Source organism: Aethina tumida, chromosome 7, assembly GCF_024364675.1.
Source record: "Aethina tumida isolate Nest 87 chromosome 7, icAetTumi1.1, whole genome shotgun sequence".
In the NCBI taxonomy this organism is placed as follows: Eukaryota; Metazoa; Arthropoda; class Insecta; order Coleoptera; family Nitidulidae; genus Aethina; species Aethina tumida.
In genome coordinates this window covers 5,554,742-5,575,014 of record NC_065441.1, presented here as the reverse complement: position 1 = coordinate 5,575,014, position 20,273 = coordinate 5,554,742, and the positions used below count along the sequence as shown (strand labels likewise).

At 24.7% G+C, this 20,273-nt stretch overlaps 1 protein-coding gene across 2 annotated transcripts in view; it reads left to right on the top strand.

Moving 5' to 3' along the window:
- The window catches only part of LOC109598398 (apoptosis-stimulating of p53 protein 1), a 181,486-nt gene that overhangs the window by 63,854 nt on the left and 97,359 nt on the right, over positions 1-20,273 (top strand). For both annotated transcript variants that reach the window (XM_049969386.1, XM_049969387.1), the window contains one exon: positions 16,279-16,334. In XM_049969386.1, coding sequence (XP_049825343.1) covers positions 16,279-16,334 — 56 coding nt within the window. The remainder of the gene's footprint in view (positions 1-16,278; positions 16,335-20,273) is intronic.

The window sequence follows — 20,273 nt, the reverse complement described above, 5'->3', positions numbered from 1 at the left end:
AATGTTACTTGTCTTAACAATTGATAAAAAAACACTATTTTAAAAATAAATATCTCCTGATTTTAAGCTTCCTACTTGAAGCCTTTATACCTTTTTCAATATTTGGTACAACTAATTCTAAATATTAAATAAATTGTTTTCTTAAATTTCATATTCTAAAATAATTATTGAAAAATGTTATTTGTCTTAACAAGTGATAAAAAACATCATTTTAAAAATAAATATCTCCTGATTTAAAGCTTCCTACTTGAACCCTTTATACCTTTTTCAATATTTAGTACAACTAATTCTAAATATTAAATAAATTGTCTTCTTAAACTTCACATTCCAAAATAATTATTGAAAAATGTTACTTGTCTTAACAATTGATAAAAAACACTATTTTAAAAATAAATATCTCCTGATTTTAAGCTTCCTACTTGAACCCTTTATACCTTTTTCAATATTTGGTAAAACTAATTCTAAATATTAAATAAATTGTCTTCTTAAATTTCATATTCCAAAATAATTATTGAAAAATGTTACTTGTTTTAACAATTGATAAAAAACATCATTTTAAAAATAAATATCTTCTGATTTTAAGCTTCCTACTTGAAGCCTTTATACCTTTTTCAATATTTGGTACAACTAATTCTAAATATTAAATAAATTGTTTTCTTAAATTTTATATTCCAAAATAATTATTGAAAAATGTTACTTGTCTTAACAATTGATAAAAAACACCATTTTAAAAATAAATATCTCCTGATTTTAAGCTTCCTACTTGACGCCTTTATACCTTTTTCAATATTTGGTACAACTAATTCTAAATATTAAATAAATTGTTTTCTTAAATTTCATATTCCAAAATAATTATTGAAAAATGTTATTTGTCTTAACAATTGATAAAAAAACATCAGTTTAAAAATAAATATCTCCTGATTTTAAGCTTCCTACTTGAAGCCTTTATACCTTTTTCAATATTTGGTACAACTAATTCTAAATATTAAATAAATTGTCTTCTTAAATTTCATATTCCAAAATAATTATTGAAAAATGTTACTTGTCTTAACAATTGATAAAAAACACTATTTTAAAAATAAATATCTCCTGATTTTAAGCTTCCTACTTGAACCCTTTATACCTTTTTCAATATTTGGTAAAACTAATTCTAAATATTAAATAAATTGTCTTCTTAAATTTCATATTCCAAAATAATTATTGAAAAATGTTACTTGTCTTAACAATTGATAAAAAACATCATTTTAAAAATAAATATCTTCTGATTTTAAGCTTCCTACTTGAAGCCTTTATACCTTTTTCAATACTTGGTACAACTAATTCTAAATATTAAATAAATTGTCTTCTTAAATTTCATATTCCAAAATAATTATTGAAAAATGTTACTTGTCTTAACAATTGATAAAAAACATCATTTTAAAAATAAATATCTCCTGATTTTAAGCTTCCTACTTGAACCCTTTATACCTTTTTCAATATTTAGTACAACTAATTCTAAATATTAAATAAATTGTCTTCTTAAATTTCACATTCCAAAATAATTATTGTCTAAAACTTCATTTTTAAAATAAATATCTCCTGATTTTAAGCTTCCTACTTAAACCCTTTATATCTTTTTCAATATTTGGTACTACTAATTCTAAGTATTAAATAAATTGTCTTCTTAAATTTCAAATTCCTAAATGACCATTGAAAAATGTTGCTCGTCTTAACAATTGAAAGAAACACTAGTTTTGAAATAAATATCTCCTAATTTTAAACTTCCTACTTTAACCCTTGTATCTTTTTTAATATTTTGTACTACTAATTCTAAATATTAAATAAATTGTCTTCTTAAATTTCAAATTCCTGAATAATTGTTACTCATCTAAACTGCTGAAACTAAGAAAATCAATCTTAGTAATAAAATTTATTTTTTTATAATAAAACTTTATCCTATATCCAATAATTTGTACTATTGTCTCTCAATATTAAATAATTGATGTACGATATAAAAACTTTGCCTATTTTTCCGTATTTAGTATTGGAATCATATAAATCTTTATTTGACTGTTGAAGAATGAAACTATATAAAGCAGCACATGAGATGCAACATCCTTTAAGTGAAAGGATAGAAAACAAGTTGACTTTACATCAAAAAGGAACGAACAAAAGCAACCTAACAAATAAAATCCAGAGCCCGAAACAAGGTAATATTTTTCAACTTTGTTTTGTAACTGTCATTCGTTTCGAATCACTTTTATTTTCACATAAGTACAATTCGCCACGGTCGAACGAGCTTAAATACCGAAAATTGTATGTTATTCCTTTTGAATAACCGCGTTTTAGAATGATTGCGCCATTACTGCGATACAAATGCACATTTTTATTGTCGTAGATATGCTGTTAGATCTAAAGTATGATATGCGTTGAACGTTTTACAAGAACATATGTAAAAATATGTCTATTGTGTCCATTTAAATTCTAAAGAGTTGCGTTCTTTTTCAGGTGCGTTCCAAGAGTCCATTTTATGATTTGGTAATTATACTCCCATGCATCGTTCGAATATTTTCGTCAGTTTGAATTGATCAATTTGAACAATTTAAACAAACAGTTGCCCACGGACGGACGAATTAAATAACGAAAAGCTTTAGTTTAACGATCTCCTTTTGTGTGGGATGTTAAAAATGTATAATTGTGCATTGGAATGTAGGAAACTTGAAGCCGCTAGATTTAGAAAATGGATAAATTTGCTTTCATCGTCGTGATGCAGTAATTTAAAATTCAGTCTCGCTTCGTGCGAGAATAAATTTTAAATCAATATGTTGGTTTCGAAGCCGCATTGAGAAATTCGTGGTCAATTTAAAGGGAAATTAATTACAGTGTTGTAAAATAGTTATAATTTTTTGATGAATTTATAACTTTAATGCCTGAGGTAAAGTACGAACGTGCATTAATTAAATCACGGGTTTTTGTTCTAAACACAATTTGCACAATTTGAATGTCGCCAAAATCAAACAAATACATTCATTAAACCTTGCACTAGTTTATTGTTGTTAAATCATCTATTTTCATAGCCATTATTATTCATGGGATTTAATTAATGACTTCGAGGTATGTGGAGCAGATGTGTATTTTGTTACAACTGAAAGGGAATTAAAATTTAATTTTGTTGTAAATAAACTTTCACAAACTACTTGAAACCACCAAACTATATCTAAAAAAATGTATTTGTATGAAGCAAAGCTCTTCTTATATTGAACTTCTCAGATCCTCTTAAAACTTTTTACAGTTTTGCTGATTCTGGTTTTTAAGTTTTCAATCAAATCTACTTATTCAGGATATTTTATGTGGAGCAAACACGAATTTTGTTATAACTAAAAGGGAATTAAAATTTAATTATGTTGTATATCTTTCCATTGTTTATTAATTATAAAACCTTTTTGAAATTGGGTCAGAATATCCATTATTTGAAACCACCAGAGTATACATAATAGATAATCCTGAAAAACTGGACGTTGTCTGGCATCTGATAAGATTTATTTGTAAGAAGTAAAGTTTAATATGCATCATCTGATTTAGTACAAATTTAAATTTGCTGACTATATATAGTGAATTTTCATAAATGGAGTGAACTTCTCAGATCCTCCAAAAATTTTTTATAGTTTTGCTGATTCTGGTCTTTAAATTTTCAATCAATTCTACTTAATCAGTATATTTTATGTTGAGCAAACACGTATTTTGTTACACTAATTATTTTGTATACCTGTTATTTTATTATTTTGTATACCTTTCTATTGTTTATTAATTATAAAACCTGTTTGAAATTGGGTCTAAATCCATTATTTAAAACCGCCGGAGTATATCTATCATATGAATCCTGAAAAACTGAAGATTTTTTTAGAAGAATTTAAATTTACTGACAATATATAGTAAAAATTCAAAAATATATTGAACTTCTCAGATCCTTTTAAAACTTATGATAAAATCTTTTTGAAATTAGTTCTGAATATCCATTACTTAAAACCAACCACCACCAAAGTATAACTAACATATAATCCTGAAAAACTGAAAATTGTTTGAGATTCAATAAGATTTTTTTGTAAGAAGGAAAGTTTATTCTAATAAAATTGATTCTAATTTGGTTGATTCCAGTTTCTGCTGATTCATAGAATGTTTCCAGTTTATGTAATTGTTTTAATTAAAACTAAATTTTAAAACATGTATTAGATAAAAGTATCCTTTACTTCCACAGCAATGGAAAAGAACAAAGTTATTTGTTCATAACTACCTTTTAATTACAGTTCATTATTTATGCATAATATATTTACAGAGAAACAATTAAATAAACAAAGCAAAACAAAAGAAAAATGATTTAATTAAAATCATAAGTTAAACAATATAAACGACTTTTAGTTGTAAAGTTGATGCATGCGAGCAATAATAAAACAAAACAATAAATTATTATGAACTGAGACTGTAATTAAATTATTTGAAGTTAATGGGTAATTTCGTTCAAAACTTGCGTTGAATTCAATTAAAAACTTGATAAACTATCGACATATTTGGTGTGCCGGACTAAAAACTGATTAAAACTAAATTAGCCGAACGACAGTGTTTTGTAAGTTTTCAAAAGGTCGTCATTATTTACCAATATTATAAGTTTAGGACACTTTAACTTTCATTGAAGCTTATCGGAGTTCAGGGGTTTAATGGATTTGAAATTTTCTTTGTGAATTTGATATAAAAATAAAAGGGCGTTTAAACGCCGCTTTTTTACGTGAATTTAATTCATGTTCATTTCTCATATTGTCAGAAATCCACTTTTAACACTCCCCGTCAAGTTTTAAAACTAAATATTTTGTACTAAATTTAAACGTCTGGTTCAGAAAAGCTCGCTTAAAAAAAGCGGGGGAAATCACGAACGAATATAAAGCATTTAATGCAAATTACTATAATTAATGTGTATAAAATGCAAAAATAATTTGAATAAATTGTTTAAGCCGAGCCACGTATAAATTTTAGCCAACACTTTTTAAACCCCTTTAACGTTTAAGTCTGCGTTTTAGGCTTTGTTAATTCGCTAAAGACATAAATTTAACTAGAAGTTATTAAAAAAGAAAATATTTAACTAAGAGTGAGTAATTGATTTCTGTTTTACCTTAATTAATTTTGTCATTTAAAAGGTTTTTCCTGCCTTCAAAACACAATAATTGAATGAAATAATTTATTTAAACGGTAATGCTAAACGTAATTTCAAAAGGGAAATGAATGTTCAAAGATCCTGCCGATCCTGCAAGTCCCGGCGCATCGTCATTAGCAAACAATCCGTTGGATATCTATCGCACATCCCGACGGTTTATCTCACTTTCGATAGATACCACGCGTTCGATCGCATCCCGACCGACTGGATGTGTTAAATGAATTTAACCGATGTGGAATTCGTTATGATGGGAATTCACGACAAGTGGGCATTGAATATTAAACAGCCAGACGCATCGAACATTTTTCCAATGGACGGAGACTGTGTAAATACACTTTACGGTTTTGAGTGTGGGCTTTCGGTAAATTTGCGTTAGACGCTGTCAATCGTCTGCACATGCTGGATAACAAACAGTACTACTGTTGTTTGTCGTTCATGTTTTCACGTTTTTCTTCTGTGGGATCTTGACAATTTTCGAAAGACAATTATCTCTCATAATAGATAAACCCTGAGAACCTAAAGACAGAAGACATCTAAGTAAAAAGGATTTTTTGGAGTCATTAAATGGCAAAAATTCTATGAAAATAACCTTAAATATTTTCAATAATAAAATAATATTGCTACAGTAAGATAGGGATAGAAAATAATTAATTTAATATTAATATTAAGCAATAAAAAAGCTTATCAATCAATTTTTTAAATGTGGAGTTAATAGAACAAAAAATAATTAATTTATTTTAATAATTTAATAATATTCAGTAAATTAATAATAAAAATTTAATAATTCGATAGAGAATGATAAATATCAATAGTAAAATGTTTTTTCTAAATATTTCAAGAGAAAGAGATTGTGTGCGATCCAATAAGCTTCAATTGAATTATACAAAGCTTATTAGTATATCTTCAATTATTTTTTTAAATGAGGAATTAACAGAACAAAAATAGTTAATTTAGTTCAATAATAAATAGTTTAATAATAATCAGACAATTAATAATGAAAATTTAATAATTCAATAGGGAATAATAAATATCAATAGTAAAATGCTATTTTCAATTTTTTCAAAAAAGAGGCATTGTTTGTCATCCAATAAGCTTTATTTGTATTATAAAAAGTTTATTTGTACATCATCAATAAATTTTTAAATGTGGACTTAATATAACAAAAATAATTAATTTAATTCTGTAATAAATAGTTTAATAATATTCAGTAAATTAATAATAAAAATTTAATAATTCGATAGAGAATGATAAATATCAATAGTAAAATGCTTTTTCTAAATTTTTCAAGAGAAAGAGATTGTCTGCGATCGAATAAGCTTCATTTGAATTATAACAAGCTTATTAGTATATTTTCAATTATTTTTTTAAATGAGGAATTAACAGAACAAAAAATAGTTAATAATAAAAATTTAATAACTCAATAGAGAGAATAATAAATATCAATAGTAAAATGCTATTTTTGTCAAAAGAGAGGGATTGTCTGTCATCCTATAAACTTTATTTATATTATAAAAAGCTTATTTGTACAATATCAATAAATTTTTAAATGTGAACTTAATATAACAAAAATTATTAACTTGATTCTATAATAAATAATAATCAGTAAGTTAATAGTAAACATTTAATAATTCGATGTATGATAATAAATATCAATAGTAAAATGCTTTTTTCAATTTTTTCAAAAAAAAAAAAATTGTTTGCGATCCAATGAGCTTATTTGTATATCATCAATTATTTTTTTAAATGTGGACAAAATATAATTAAATTAATTTATTATTAAATGATGTACTCAAAAAATAATTAAATTAGTTTAAATAATTTAATAATAATCAGTAAATTAATGAAAAAAATGAATGCAGAATAATGAATACTTTAACTTTTCAAAATCAATCTATTGTACTGATACCGACTGATTTTTTTAAGCATTAAGAAAAGCTAAATCTTTCTTCATAATATAGTGAATTTTCATAAATATGAACCTCTAATTTTGTTGATTCCGTTTTCTAAGATTCCAATCAATGATACGGATTCGGACTGGTTTTTTCAACTGCTTTAACAAAAGCTAAATCTTGAGGCAAGGTATTATTATTTAATTTAATAATGCAATCCCAAATGGCTATTGAATCATCGGGGAACGACTTCACAATTACCCATTATATCAACAAATACCATTTTCAATGTATTTTTTTTTTCCTTTCGGTGTTTTTTTTCGGGGTTTACAGTCTAATGTACTTTTTCAAAAAATGTTTTTAACGTTTCATTTATAATCCCCGACTTAATGATTATAATAAACAACTGAGCTTAAGCAAACAAAAACGTTCGATAAACCTCGTTTTCCATATTGCGACTGGAAAGAGTGCGGAAAGAATGGATTCATATTTCAGGTGTAATCTGTTCGCGGTGAAATCCAGCTCGGGGTTTTTTAAACGGGTAAATGGAAAAGCAGTCGCGTCGCGACATAAAGGATAACGAATTGGGATATAAGAATGCGGAAAACGTGATCCGACCGAGCTGTTTAATTAGTTTTGTGGATTTTGATGCCTTATATGTTGGCGAAACGAATGTATTTGTTATGTGAACGAAATTTTATTTTACAATAAATATATATTCAATGCAACGTTCCACTTTGAACTAAATGTCTATTGTGAACTCTTGTCTATGACTGTAAAATATTCAATTAGCGTCAATAAATTAACGTAAAAATATTAATTTATTGAGACTACGCTGAATAAATTTAAATATAATTATTATTTTAAACCAAGATTTATGTTCTTCAATGATTTAAGAATAATTTAGTTGTTGTCGGCTTTTCAGATGTTACTAATGATTTAGAATCATTAAAAATTACTTTTTAATTTTTTATTTTTGTAGAATGAATATTGAAATAATTTAGTTAATATAAAAATAAATAAATTAAAAATACAAACTATATATTTTTGTGAAAACTTTATTTAAAATAAATATCTCTCAAAAAATTAATATTTTACTGAACAATTTATTTATATTTTATTTAATATTTAATATTTATATATATTTAAGGGTGATTAAAAAGTTTTTGTACTATAAATGCATGACAACTTTTACAAAATGAATAGTTCACACATTTATTTAAAATTTCATTTAATATATTGAATATGCTCTTTGGTAAAAATGTTAAGAATAGGATGTAATTAAATCGTAATTATATATGTATGTGTATTATAATTAACTTTTATTATTCATTTTTTAAATTCATTAAAGGTTTTTTTGAACAATATAATTCCAAAACAATTAAAACTCATTATTAAAATATTTTTATGGGAAACATTTAAACTAAACTAATCGTTTATATGTAAATATTATTGCACTCAAAAACTAAAAAACAATTGAATTAAATCTTGATTATTTAACTTTATCAACATATTATAATAATTATCATATTTATTCCTAAAAATTGAAATTTTATGCACAGATTCTTCAAAAATTGTAGTTAATAATTAGTTATTTTACTTCCACATTTTATTTATAGACGACTGAAATTACTAAATTTATGGTGACAAATAAAATTATAATATTGCTAAAAATACAAACAAGAAAACTTTAAGAACACTGCAATATTAAAAGATTTGAAAAGTGTGGGTTAAATTTATGTGTGGCTTAAACAATTTATTCAAATTATTTTGCATTTTCTCCACATTAATTACAGTAATTTGCATCAAATGCTTTATATTCGCTATTTCCTCATTCCATTAGTTGTTTTTTGTGTAGCAAGCTTTATAGGCGGGACATTTAAATGAACGACGAAATATTTAGACTTAAAACTTGGCGGAGTTTTATAAGTAGATTTCTGACAATATGAGAAAAGAGCATAAATTAAATTTAAGTAAAAAAGTCGTCTTTTAAATACGCTTCTTTATTAAAGGGAAATTTCTAAATCCATTTAGTCTGAAATGAGATAAACTCTAATAAATGGTAAAAGTATAAAAGTGGGGAACTCAATGTTTGTACATAATAAAGGTTTTTTATTTTTTAAAATTAAATTTAATTGTATTTAAGATGAAATTAATCATAATGATGTTCCAGGATGTTTTTATGATACAATAACACAACTTCAAATTTAGTAATAAAAATGTTTAGAAGACACTTGACTTAAATTAAATCTTGGCTATTTTATTTTATCCAGATTAACTTACTATAATTATTAATCCACAAAGAATTGAATTTGATAAAGAAGTATTCTAAATAAATATTTTTAATAAAACTGTTATTATTCTTTTAAAAATTCAATTTACTCTCAATTTAGGATGAAATTGCTCATAAAGTTAAAATAATTTTATATTCTTTAAACATTTATTCTTTCAAGAATGTAGATTAAACCAAAATTTGTTATTTTATTATGAAAAAAATTCATATATTTCTGATCAAATATTGTAAACTAATAAATTTTTAATTCACTTTCTAATATTACTTACAGACTACTTAAATTAATGAATTTATTGTGATATTTTCATATTAATTACAGTAATTTGCATTGAATGCTTTTTATACAGTATTTCCTCATTCTATTAATAATTTCTTGTGCCCACTGAACAGGGCGAAATATTTAAACTTAGAACTTGGTGGAGTCTTATAAGTAGATTCCTGACAATATGATAAAGGACATAAATTAAATTTACGTGAAAAAATCGCCTTTAATAGACATTTTTATCAAAAGAGAATTCCTAAAACCGTTAAGTCTGAAATGAGATAAACTGTAATAAATGGTAAAAATATAAAAATGAGGGACTCATTAATAAAGGTTTAATTTTAAAAATTAAATTTAATTGTTTATTATTAATTACGACACAAATTCAGACTAGATTCAGATTTCCATTATTAATCCATAAAAAATTAAATTTTGATATACACTAAATTTGCATCAAATGCTTTATATTAACGATTTCCTCATCCATTAACAGTTTTTTAAAGTAAACTTTCTGGACAGGGCATTTAAATAAATTTAAAACTTGACTGATATTTTATAAACAGACTTATGACAATACGAGAAAAGAGCATAAATTAAATTTACGTAAAAAAGTCTCCTTTAAACACGCTTTCATTATTTAAAACAATTCTAAATCCATTAAATCTGAAATGAGAAAAAATCTAATAAACGTTAAAAGTATGAAAGTGGTGAACTCAGTATTTGTGTATAACAATGGTTTATTATTTTTAAAATTAAATTTAATCCGTGTTTGAGTTGAAATTGCTCATAAAGTTAAAACTGTTTTATTTTCTTTGGAAATTTATCGTTTCAGAAAGTGTTTATTAAACCAAAATTTGATAGTTTATTATAGCATAAATGGACATATTTAATAACATAAAAGTTTAAACAAACAATTGACTTAAATATTGGTTGTTGAACTTTACGAAGATGTTACAATAATATTTAATCCACAAAAACTGCAGTTTTTAGATTTTAATATATAAACTATATGGGCAAATATAATTTTAAATACAATTGTCGTAATTAAGATATTTTTTAATTTCACTGAAGTTTTATAAGCATATTTCTGACAATATGAGAAAAAACATAAATTAATTTTACGTAAATAGTTGCTTTTAAACACGCTTAAAAAAATTCTAAATCCCTTAAATCTAAAATGACAAAAAATCTAATGAATCTTAAAAGTATAAAAGTGATGAACTCAATCTTACATACTTACAAATAGCAATGGTTTATTATTTTTAAACTTAAATTTAATCTAGGTTTAAGATGAAATTGCCCATAAAATCATTCTTTCAGAAAGTGTTTATTAAACCAAAAACTGTTATTTTATTACGACAGAAATGCACATATCTAATAATATAAAAGTCGTTTTAGTCACCATTTTTAAAAATTATGGATTTAATTTAAGATCGTTGTGTTGCTTTTTGCAGCGTCTACTTTATTTTATTAACCTTTGAACAGCCATTTTAATTATTTTTAACGATCCCGTCTGTCATTGTGTGAAAGTTTTTTATTTAAATTAAAATTTTTAAAGGAAAATATCAACTTCATTAAACCTGAACAGCGATAAGCTATGAAAAAAAAGTTAAAGTACCAAACTTATAATATTAACAAATAATGGCGAGCTTTCGAAAACTTGTAAGCACTCACCTAATTTAGTTTTTAATCAGTTTTTAGTTTAACAAAACGCCCACATTTAATTTTTAATTAAATTTAAAAACAACGATTATTTTTCTAAAACTTTATTAGTTTCCAGTAAAGTGGAAGTGTTATTTTATTGCTGAGACGTATTTTATAATATAATAGTCGTTCAAGTCTTTAGTTTTAAATTTATTTAATTTAATGTCATTATTTTCTACTTTGTAGCAGTTTGTGTTATTTATACAATTTGATATTTTTTCTCTGTAACATCTAGGTATATAAATTCCAATGTAATAACAACTAAAATTGATTTAAACGATAAAAATCGTTGTCAGGATGCCACGTCTGAACGTAAACTCCTTCCCAGTTTGGCGTTTTCGTCCGCAACAACACGATAACAAAGTTTGCGCATTCATATCAACGTGCACACATATACACACAGGTAAGGAAGATATTTCGGCGAATTGAATGTGACAAACCGTCTAACAGGTGCGGTATACAACGTAACCGTTTTGAATAGGAATCTCGAGTGCGCTCACTTATATTCAGTTGTCAGTGGAGTTTCTTGCGTATGATAAATCGGATGGATGCTTTCGGTGCTTTTGGTTGGGTATACACATTCATGCGGACTTTCGCTGGGAACCGTCCCCGCCAAATTGTTCAATTTAGATAAGGACGAGGTCTGGACTGTACAATGGGGTAGGTAACTTGTCGCCGTAATGTTATCTGCCTCTGGTCCTTAATGATTATTTTACATTGCTTAGATAGTTGCCACTATTGCTGGCTTTAATATGTTGCCAGATGTAATTGTTTATTTTCATTAAGTAAACTTATCTAATAATTTTTATTACACATCAGAATGGCTGAATCGAATAAAGTACCATTCAAACAAACTTTGATTACTTATTAAAACATTTTAATCATTGTTTAGATAAATGAAATAAAAAATTATTGATTTAATAATTTATAAAATAAATAAAATATGTATTTTGTTAAAAACAAATTTTTTCTCATTATATTATTATAACATATAATCTAAAATTCTAAAATTCTAAAATTCTAAAATTCTAAAATTCTAAAATTCTAAAATTCTAAAATTCTAAAATTCTAAAATTCTAAAATTCTAAAATTCTAAAATTCTAAAATTCTAAAATTCTAAAATTCTAAAATTCTAAAATTCTAAAATTCTAAAATTCTAAAATTCTAAAATTCTAAAATTCTAAAATTCTAAAATTCTAAAATTCTAAAATTCTAAAATTCTAAAATTCTAAAATTCTAAAATTCTAAAATTCTAAAATTCTAAAATTCTAAAATTCTAAAATTCTAAAATTCTAAAATTCTAAAATTCTAAAATTCTAAAATTCTAAAATTCTAAAATTCTAAAATTCTAAAATTCTAAAATTCTAAAATTCTAAAATTCTAAAATTCTAAAATTCTAAAATTTTAAAATTCTAAAATTCTAAAATTCTAAAATCCTAAAATTCTAAAATTCTAAAATTCTAAAATTCTAAAATTCTAAAATTCTAAAATTCTAAAATTCTAAAATTCTAAAATTCTAAAATTCTAAAATTCTAAAATTCTAAAATTCTAAAATTCTAAAATTCTAAAATTCTAAAATTCTAAAATTCTAAAATTCTAAAATTCTAAAATTCTAAAATCCTAAAATTCTAAAATTCTGAAATTCTAAAATTCTGAAAAATTTTAAAAAATTCTGAAAAAAATCTGAAAAATTCTGAAAAATTCTAAAAAATTCTGAAAAATTCTAAAAAACTGAAAAATTCTGAAAAATTATGAATAATTTTAAAAATTTCTGAAATACTGAAAAATTGTAACATTTTATTCTATTTTTTTTTTTTTTTCATTTTTTATTTATAAAAGACTGACTTGACTGACTTGACTGACAGTTGAACACACTTCTGCAACAGTAATTTTTTTACATTATTAAATTAGTTCAAATATATTAAAATTAACCTATTTTTAATATTATCGATTTAATAATTTTTTATTGGTGGCATTTTTAACGGATTAAACACAAAAGTTAATGCAACTTGTTTCATTTTTTTGTTTATTCCTCCCATAAACATAAAATTGTCAATATATGTAGTTTCAGCACAATGTACTGAATTTTTTTTATTTTCGTTTTTACAATCCATAATTTTTTATTAGTGGTATTTTAACGCTTTTAACACAAAAGTTAATCAACAGATTTTGATTATTTTTGTAATCCTCTCAATTTGCATAAAAAAATACGATGTATATTTTTACCGGAATAAAAATTGGAAATATTTACTCACATAATAAATTACTGTAATGGTTATTTCTATTAACAAAAATTAAAAATTAAGAATACGTAATAGGAAAGTAAACTTAATTTGTATAATTTGTAGTTCACCATTAATTACAAATAACTGTATAATGTTTGTTTTTCTCGTCTAATTAATTGCATGTCTCTTATTCAGAAAAAGGAACGATGAGTAAAGAGTAAATAAATTAAAGTGATTCCCTTTCCGTACGCCGACAACAAATCTCGTTTATATTTAATTTACAAAGAAAGCGCTGAAATTAAATTGAATAACTCGCAAAAATTTCGTACGCTTTAGTTTCGAGTTTTTTCAGCTAATTGGACTAAACAATTTTCAAATTTTCTGGTGCACGCGAAAAATGTTTAGCGTGCATACGTTGATTTAATTTTGTAGTCCGCATTAAAATTAATTCTCAGTCGTAATGAAGGTAGATATGATTTCGACTTGTTATTAGACTTAATTAAATTATTAATTATGTCGCCACGTGACGTTGGAAAGACTGTTGTTACATTTATTACCTAAATTAATTTACGCGGGCATGACCGCATGGAGTTGATCTTGGGACGATCTCATTTGTTCCTTAAATTGAGTTCATGTTATTAATTGCCGAATTAAAGCTAGCACAGAACGGACCACGAATCTTTTTCGGTTGCAACGACCTATTTATTGCCTGGCAAACTTTGTTTTAATTGTTTTAATTTGCTTAATGTTATTAGCACAATTTATTTTTTATATCTTAAAAACAAATTAATTTAATTCAAAATAAAACATATATAAATTTAAAAAATTTAAATGGAAATACATAATTTGAAAAATTGTGCTTGAACGAGTAAAATGATCAGGGTCAATACAAATTAGAATTATTTAATTTAAAAAATATGTATAATTGAATCTTTTAAATTTACCACTGTCAATATGGTTAAACAAATTAAAATATCTATTAATTGTAAAAATTTAAATGTAAATACATAAATTGAAAAAATGTACTTGAACGAATAAAATGATCAGGGTCAATACAAATCGAAATTATTTAATTTAAAAAATATGTATAATTGAATCTTTCAAACTTATCACTGTCAATTTGGTTAAACAAGTTAAAATATCTATAAATTGTGAAAATTTAAATGGGAATACATAATTTGAAAAAATATACTTGAACAGTACGAGTAAAATGATCAGGTTCAATACAAATTGGAATTATTTAATTTAAAAAGTATCTATAATTCTATATCTATAATTGAATCTTTTAAACTTACCTCAATGGTTAAATTATTATTAGTTATAAAATTTTAAATGGAAATACATAAATTGAAAAAATGTGCCTGAACGAATAAAATGACCAGGGTCAGTAAAAATCGAAATTATTTAATTTAAAATATATGTATAATTGAATCTTTCAAACTTACCACTGTCAACATGGTTAAACAAATTAAAATATCTGTAAATTGTAAAATTTTTAAGGGAAATACATGTTTTGAAAAAATGTACTTGTACAAGTAAAATGATCAAGGTTAATACAAATCGAAATTATTTAAATTAAAAAATATGTATAATTGAATCTTTTAAACTTACTATTGTCAACATGGTTAAACAAATTAATATATCTATAAATTGTAAAAATTTAAATGGCAATACATAATTTGAAAAAATGTATTTGAATGAATAAAATAATCAGAGTCAATCCAGATCAAAATGATTTAATTTAAAAAATATGTGTAATTGAAGTTTTGAAACTTACCCCTGTGAACATGATTATGCAAATTAAAATATTTAAAAAATTGTAAAAATTTAAAAAGAAATACATAATGGTCAGAGTCTATATAAATTAAATATTAAATAAATAATACTTTAAATTGCAATTAGAATTATTTAAATATGTAATAGAATATCATGTTAATTTAAACTTATTTAAATAGAAATTTTAACTATTTTTACCCAAATTCTCTCTATACATTTTTTTTTCATTAAATTAAAAACATTATTTTAAATACAAATAAATCATTCTATAAAATTATATTATTTCAATTAATCATATTATAATAAAATTTCATTTAAGTAAAAAATATTTATTTATATTTAAATATTTTTGTTGCATAATTAATAAAACAGTCAAAATGTCAATTATTTAAGTAATTAAAAATAACAGAATTCTTTCATTTACATAATAATTTATTAAATTAATTAAAATTGTGAAGAATCTGTCAAATTACAGTTAAAAAGACTAACTAAACAAACTAAAATAATAAATTTCTAAATTATACAAAGAAATAAAATGCTAGGTACAAATTGAATTGTAAAGATTAAAAATAATAGACCTTCTTCAATTACAATAATTTAATTATGATCAATATAAATTAAAATTACTTAATTTAAAAAAATATGTATAAATGAATTATCAGTGTCAACGGGGTTAAACAAAATTAAAAAAATCTAAATATTGTAAAAATTTAAAAAATATAATCTTTATTCGATTTAATTAAAACACAATACCAAACGAAAAGCGTTTGATCCGACTGAATTTTGAGAGAGACATATTTGCACAACAAATACAGTAAAAGTCTGCAAATTTGCTCAGTAGTCGGAATCTTACTGTCTCTGTCATGCAAGATGTCTTTCTTAAAATTCAGTAGGATCAAAGGCTTTCCAATCTGTATATAACCAAATTGATTTTAACTTTATTACAGAGGAGACTTTCCAAACGAATGATGTTATGAAGGAGCCAGATCACTTCGGTGAAACGGTAAGTCAGCCCCTTTTTCACATTAAACCATCACTTTTTTGGACATCAATCTTGCGGTGCATCAATAATCTACCGGCACAATATCTTGCTTACTTCCCGATCGCTTTTAAGACGCCGTACCACAATCAATTTGAATACTAAACGAACGGAACTCGGCTCGGAGACCGTGGTATTTAGAGCTGACATTTAAAAAGTTAAACAATCCAGCCTAGAATGTCGAACGAGCCGCAATTTTATACACAAGTGAAGTGAAGCACTTCAAAAACCGACAATTTACAATCATGAATTGCAAATGAACTGGGAACAAGAAAAACTTTTCGAATAAAGTAAAAGTACAACGCACGGCTCGTGTGCAAATTGTAATTATTTATTTTTTTTTTTTCTTACATAGTTTCCAAAACGTTTTACGGGAAATTTGCATGTTTTAATACGTCGTCCGGCGGCTGGTTTCGCAATTGTGCGTTTCAAGGATTCCATACGTTTCACAAATTCAAACAGCCATCGACAGTAAAATTACAGCCTTGAATGTTACACGAGAGGTGGATGAACCGGATTGATATTGTCGGTTTAATTTGGCCACAATTCATTTGTCGATGTTAGAAAAGAACTGGCACGAGTAAAAAACGTGACGCCATTGAATTGTTTCAAAGGATTTTTCTTGTACAATGTGCAACCGAAAAATATTTCATTATTGGTCGCACGGGAACGGTTAACGTGAATGCCTTTATTGGCTTTGTGTTTCGGATGGTATTCAACGTTTTGGACAATGTTTCAGAATTTACCATTGCAAACAATGTTCAGTTACTAAAATCAGCTACAGCGCCAAAAGCATGAAATAAAATAAAAAGAATCACGCCTGAAAAGTTTCAGGATTTATTAATCAAACCATTAACTCATTATTTTTATAAATGGAAAGATAGGCAATAAATTGTAAGCAAAACAACAAAAAAGTCCCAACAAAGTAAATAATTGAGCACTAGGCCTTTTGTTTGGTTTATCAGCGTGCGAATTACTCGGAGATTTGAAATGGTATAAAGTCTTATTGAAAAGAAAACAAAAGCAGTTCCGCCATTATTCTGTAAATGTTCCATTTACTTTTTAAATTTTAATGCGTTTTTAACCAGACGTAAAAAAGTTGCACTTGGATTTTTAAAATAATTCAAATCATTTTTAACGTTTTATTAAATTTATTTCTCTCACTGTAAAATGTTGAATATTTTCACGTTTAAATTACTATGCAAATGCAAATTTTTATTATATATTTTACTTTGATAAAATTTATTAGTAAAACTATAATAAATTAAAATTTTATTAATATTATTTTTTTAATGAATATAAAGTTTTATTATCCAATTACACAACAAATTAAGACAAAGATTTAAGTGAGTTAAAACCTTAAAATTAACAAATTTTTATGTAAATTATCCTTTGATGATGCGTAAACAGTATTTACATTCTAATATTATAATTTTTAGAAACTCTTTAAGAGAATATCAGATTTTATTATATTTTTAATTATAACACTTGTTTATTTAATCTTAAGTTACTGAAGTGAGTAGAAGTTATAATATAACCAACTATTATGTAAGCTATTTTTTTGTGATGTCTAAAAGATATTTCCATTCAAATATTATAATTTTTGGATAACTATTTAAGAGAATATGAAGTATTTTCATCTCTTTTTTATATAACAATTGTACAAGCAGTTTTATTTTTTTAAGATTTTGAAGTGAGTTAAAGTTTATTTAATTTTAAGATACTGAAGTCATAAATTCATCCAATTATTGTGTAAACAATTTTTAGAGATGTCTAAAAAGTATCTTCATTCAAATATTATAATTTTTGGTATAAATTTTAGGTAAACTATTTTGGTGATATTTAAAAAATATTTAGTAATTTTCAGTAAAACTTTTTAAGAGAATATCAGGTTTTAATATATTTTTAATTATAACACTTTTTCACTTAATTTTAAGATATTGAAGTGAGTAGAAGTCAAAAAATTAACCAATTGTTCTGTGAACTATTTTTTACTGTCTAAAAATATTTTCATTCAAATATTATAATTTTTGGTGTAACTTTTAAGTGAATATAATTTTAAGATCTTAAATTTATAAAATGAACAAACTATTTTGGCGATATTTAAACAATATTTACATTCTAATATTATAACATTTTTGTAAAACTTTAATAGAATATGAAGTTTTATTGTCATTTTAGTTATAACAATTGAACAACAAATTTTAAGTTGTTCCATTTATTAAAACTATTATAAATTTGAAATTAACCAATATTATTCAGCAAATAAAAAAATTAAAATTTACATATTTTATAGATATCTTATTTATTCATAATTTTAATTAAATAATTCTTCAATTAAATTAAATGTTATTAAAATAATTAATTGCAATTAGAATTATTTAAATATGTAATAGAATATCGTGTTAATTTAAACTTATTTAAATAGAAATTTTATCTATTTTTATCTAAATTCCCTCTATACATACATTTTTTTATTAAATTGAAAACATTATTTTAAATTCAAATAAATAATTCTATAAAATTAAATTATTTCAATTAATCAAATATTTATTTATATTTAAATATTTCTTGTTTAAAAATTAATAAAACTGTCAAATTGTCAATTATTTCAATAATAAAAAATAACAGAATTCTCTCATTTACATAATAATTTAATAAATTAATTAAAATTACGAAGAATCTGTCAAATTTAAGTGAAACTAACTAACAAATAAATAATAAATTCGTAAATTATACAAAGAAATAAAATGCTAAGTACAAATTGAATTGCAAAGATTAAAAAGAATAGAACTTCTTCAGTTACAATAATTTAATTAAATTAACTATGTTAAGCATATTTTAAACAATAATAATAAATTTATGAATATAAATTTTACAAAAAAATAATAAAGTACAAATTAAATTATAATAATTAAAAATATTAAGGATAACTATAATTAAAATTTGAGCAATTTTTTAAAAAAAATACGATAAAAAAATAATTTCAAGTTAATTAATATAAAAAATATTTTAATTAAAATTAAATTATTAAACAATTTTTATGCTCGTCAGTTACGTAATGCGAGTAATTTGCATGGAATCAATCACAAAATCAACAATCCAAATTTCCTTCTAGTCTGACTCATTCAAATCTCCATTTAATTTAAGTAATGGCGCCATTATGCTAAGTATAAATCAAAAAATGGCAGATTTCAAACGCACACTGACATAATTCCATAATTACCTTCGATATTCATACGAAATGATTTGCATAAGCTTAATCCTCGTGCATAATAACTATAATAATCTCTACAACTAACCTAAATAGGTGAAATTTGCATCGAGGAGTCGAAACGGCGATTAGCGCGATTATTTGCTTAGGAATGATAATTTTTGCCAATTACCCCGGGCACCTGTCATCATTAACCGACGAAAAGCCGACTAACGAACCACCGCACGTCTCACACAAGATGCACGACATCGATAGCGAGGGGGGAAAAAGAGAGCCGATCGCCGTAACCGATAACCTTAATAAATCTCCGGTGGGGGCGATTTTGAGCCACTAAAAAAGATGTTAATGACTATGGGCGAGAGTGACCTTGGCGCGAATGTGAGCATTGTGCGGTTCAAGGCCACCCGGTCGTGGAATGCGTGATTCGCGGGTGTTCCGCAGCGGAGAGGAGGTCCGACTCTCTGCACGGTTGAGCCCTCTCAAACATTGATGACGTTGTTGAATTGATGATGCCTCCAACCTGGTCCACGGATATTTCCGGCCGGCACCGATGGCAGATAAGCCCCGGATTTATGGATGTGTTTTCGTTGCGACTTCGTGGCAATATTTAATGGGTCACCGACGAAAAAAATGGACAAACGTACGTGTTTAATCTTAACAAACACGCGTCCGGTGCGGGAATGTTTTAA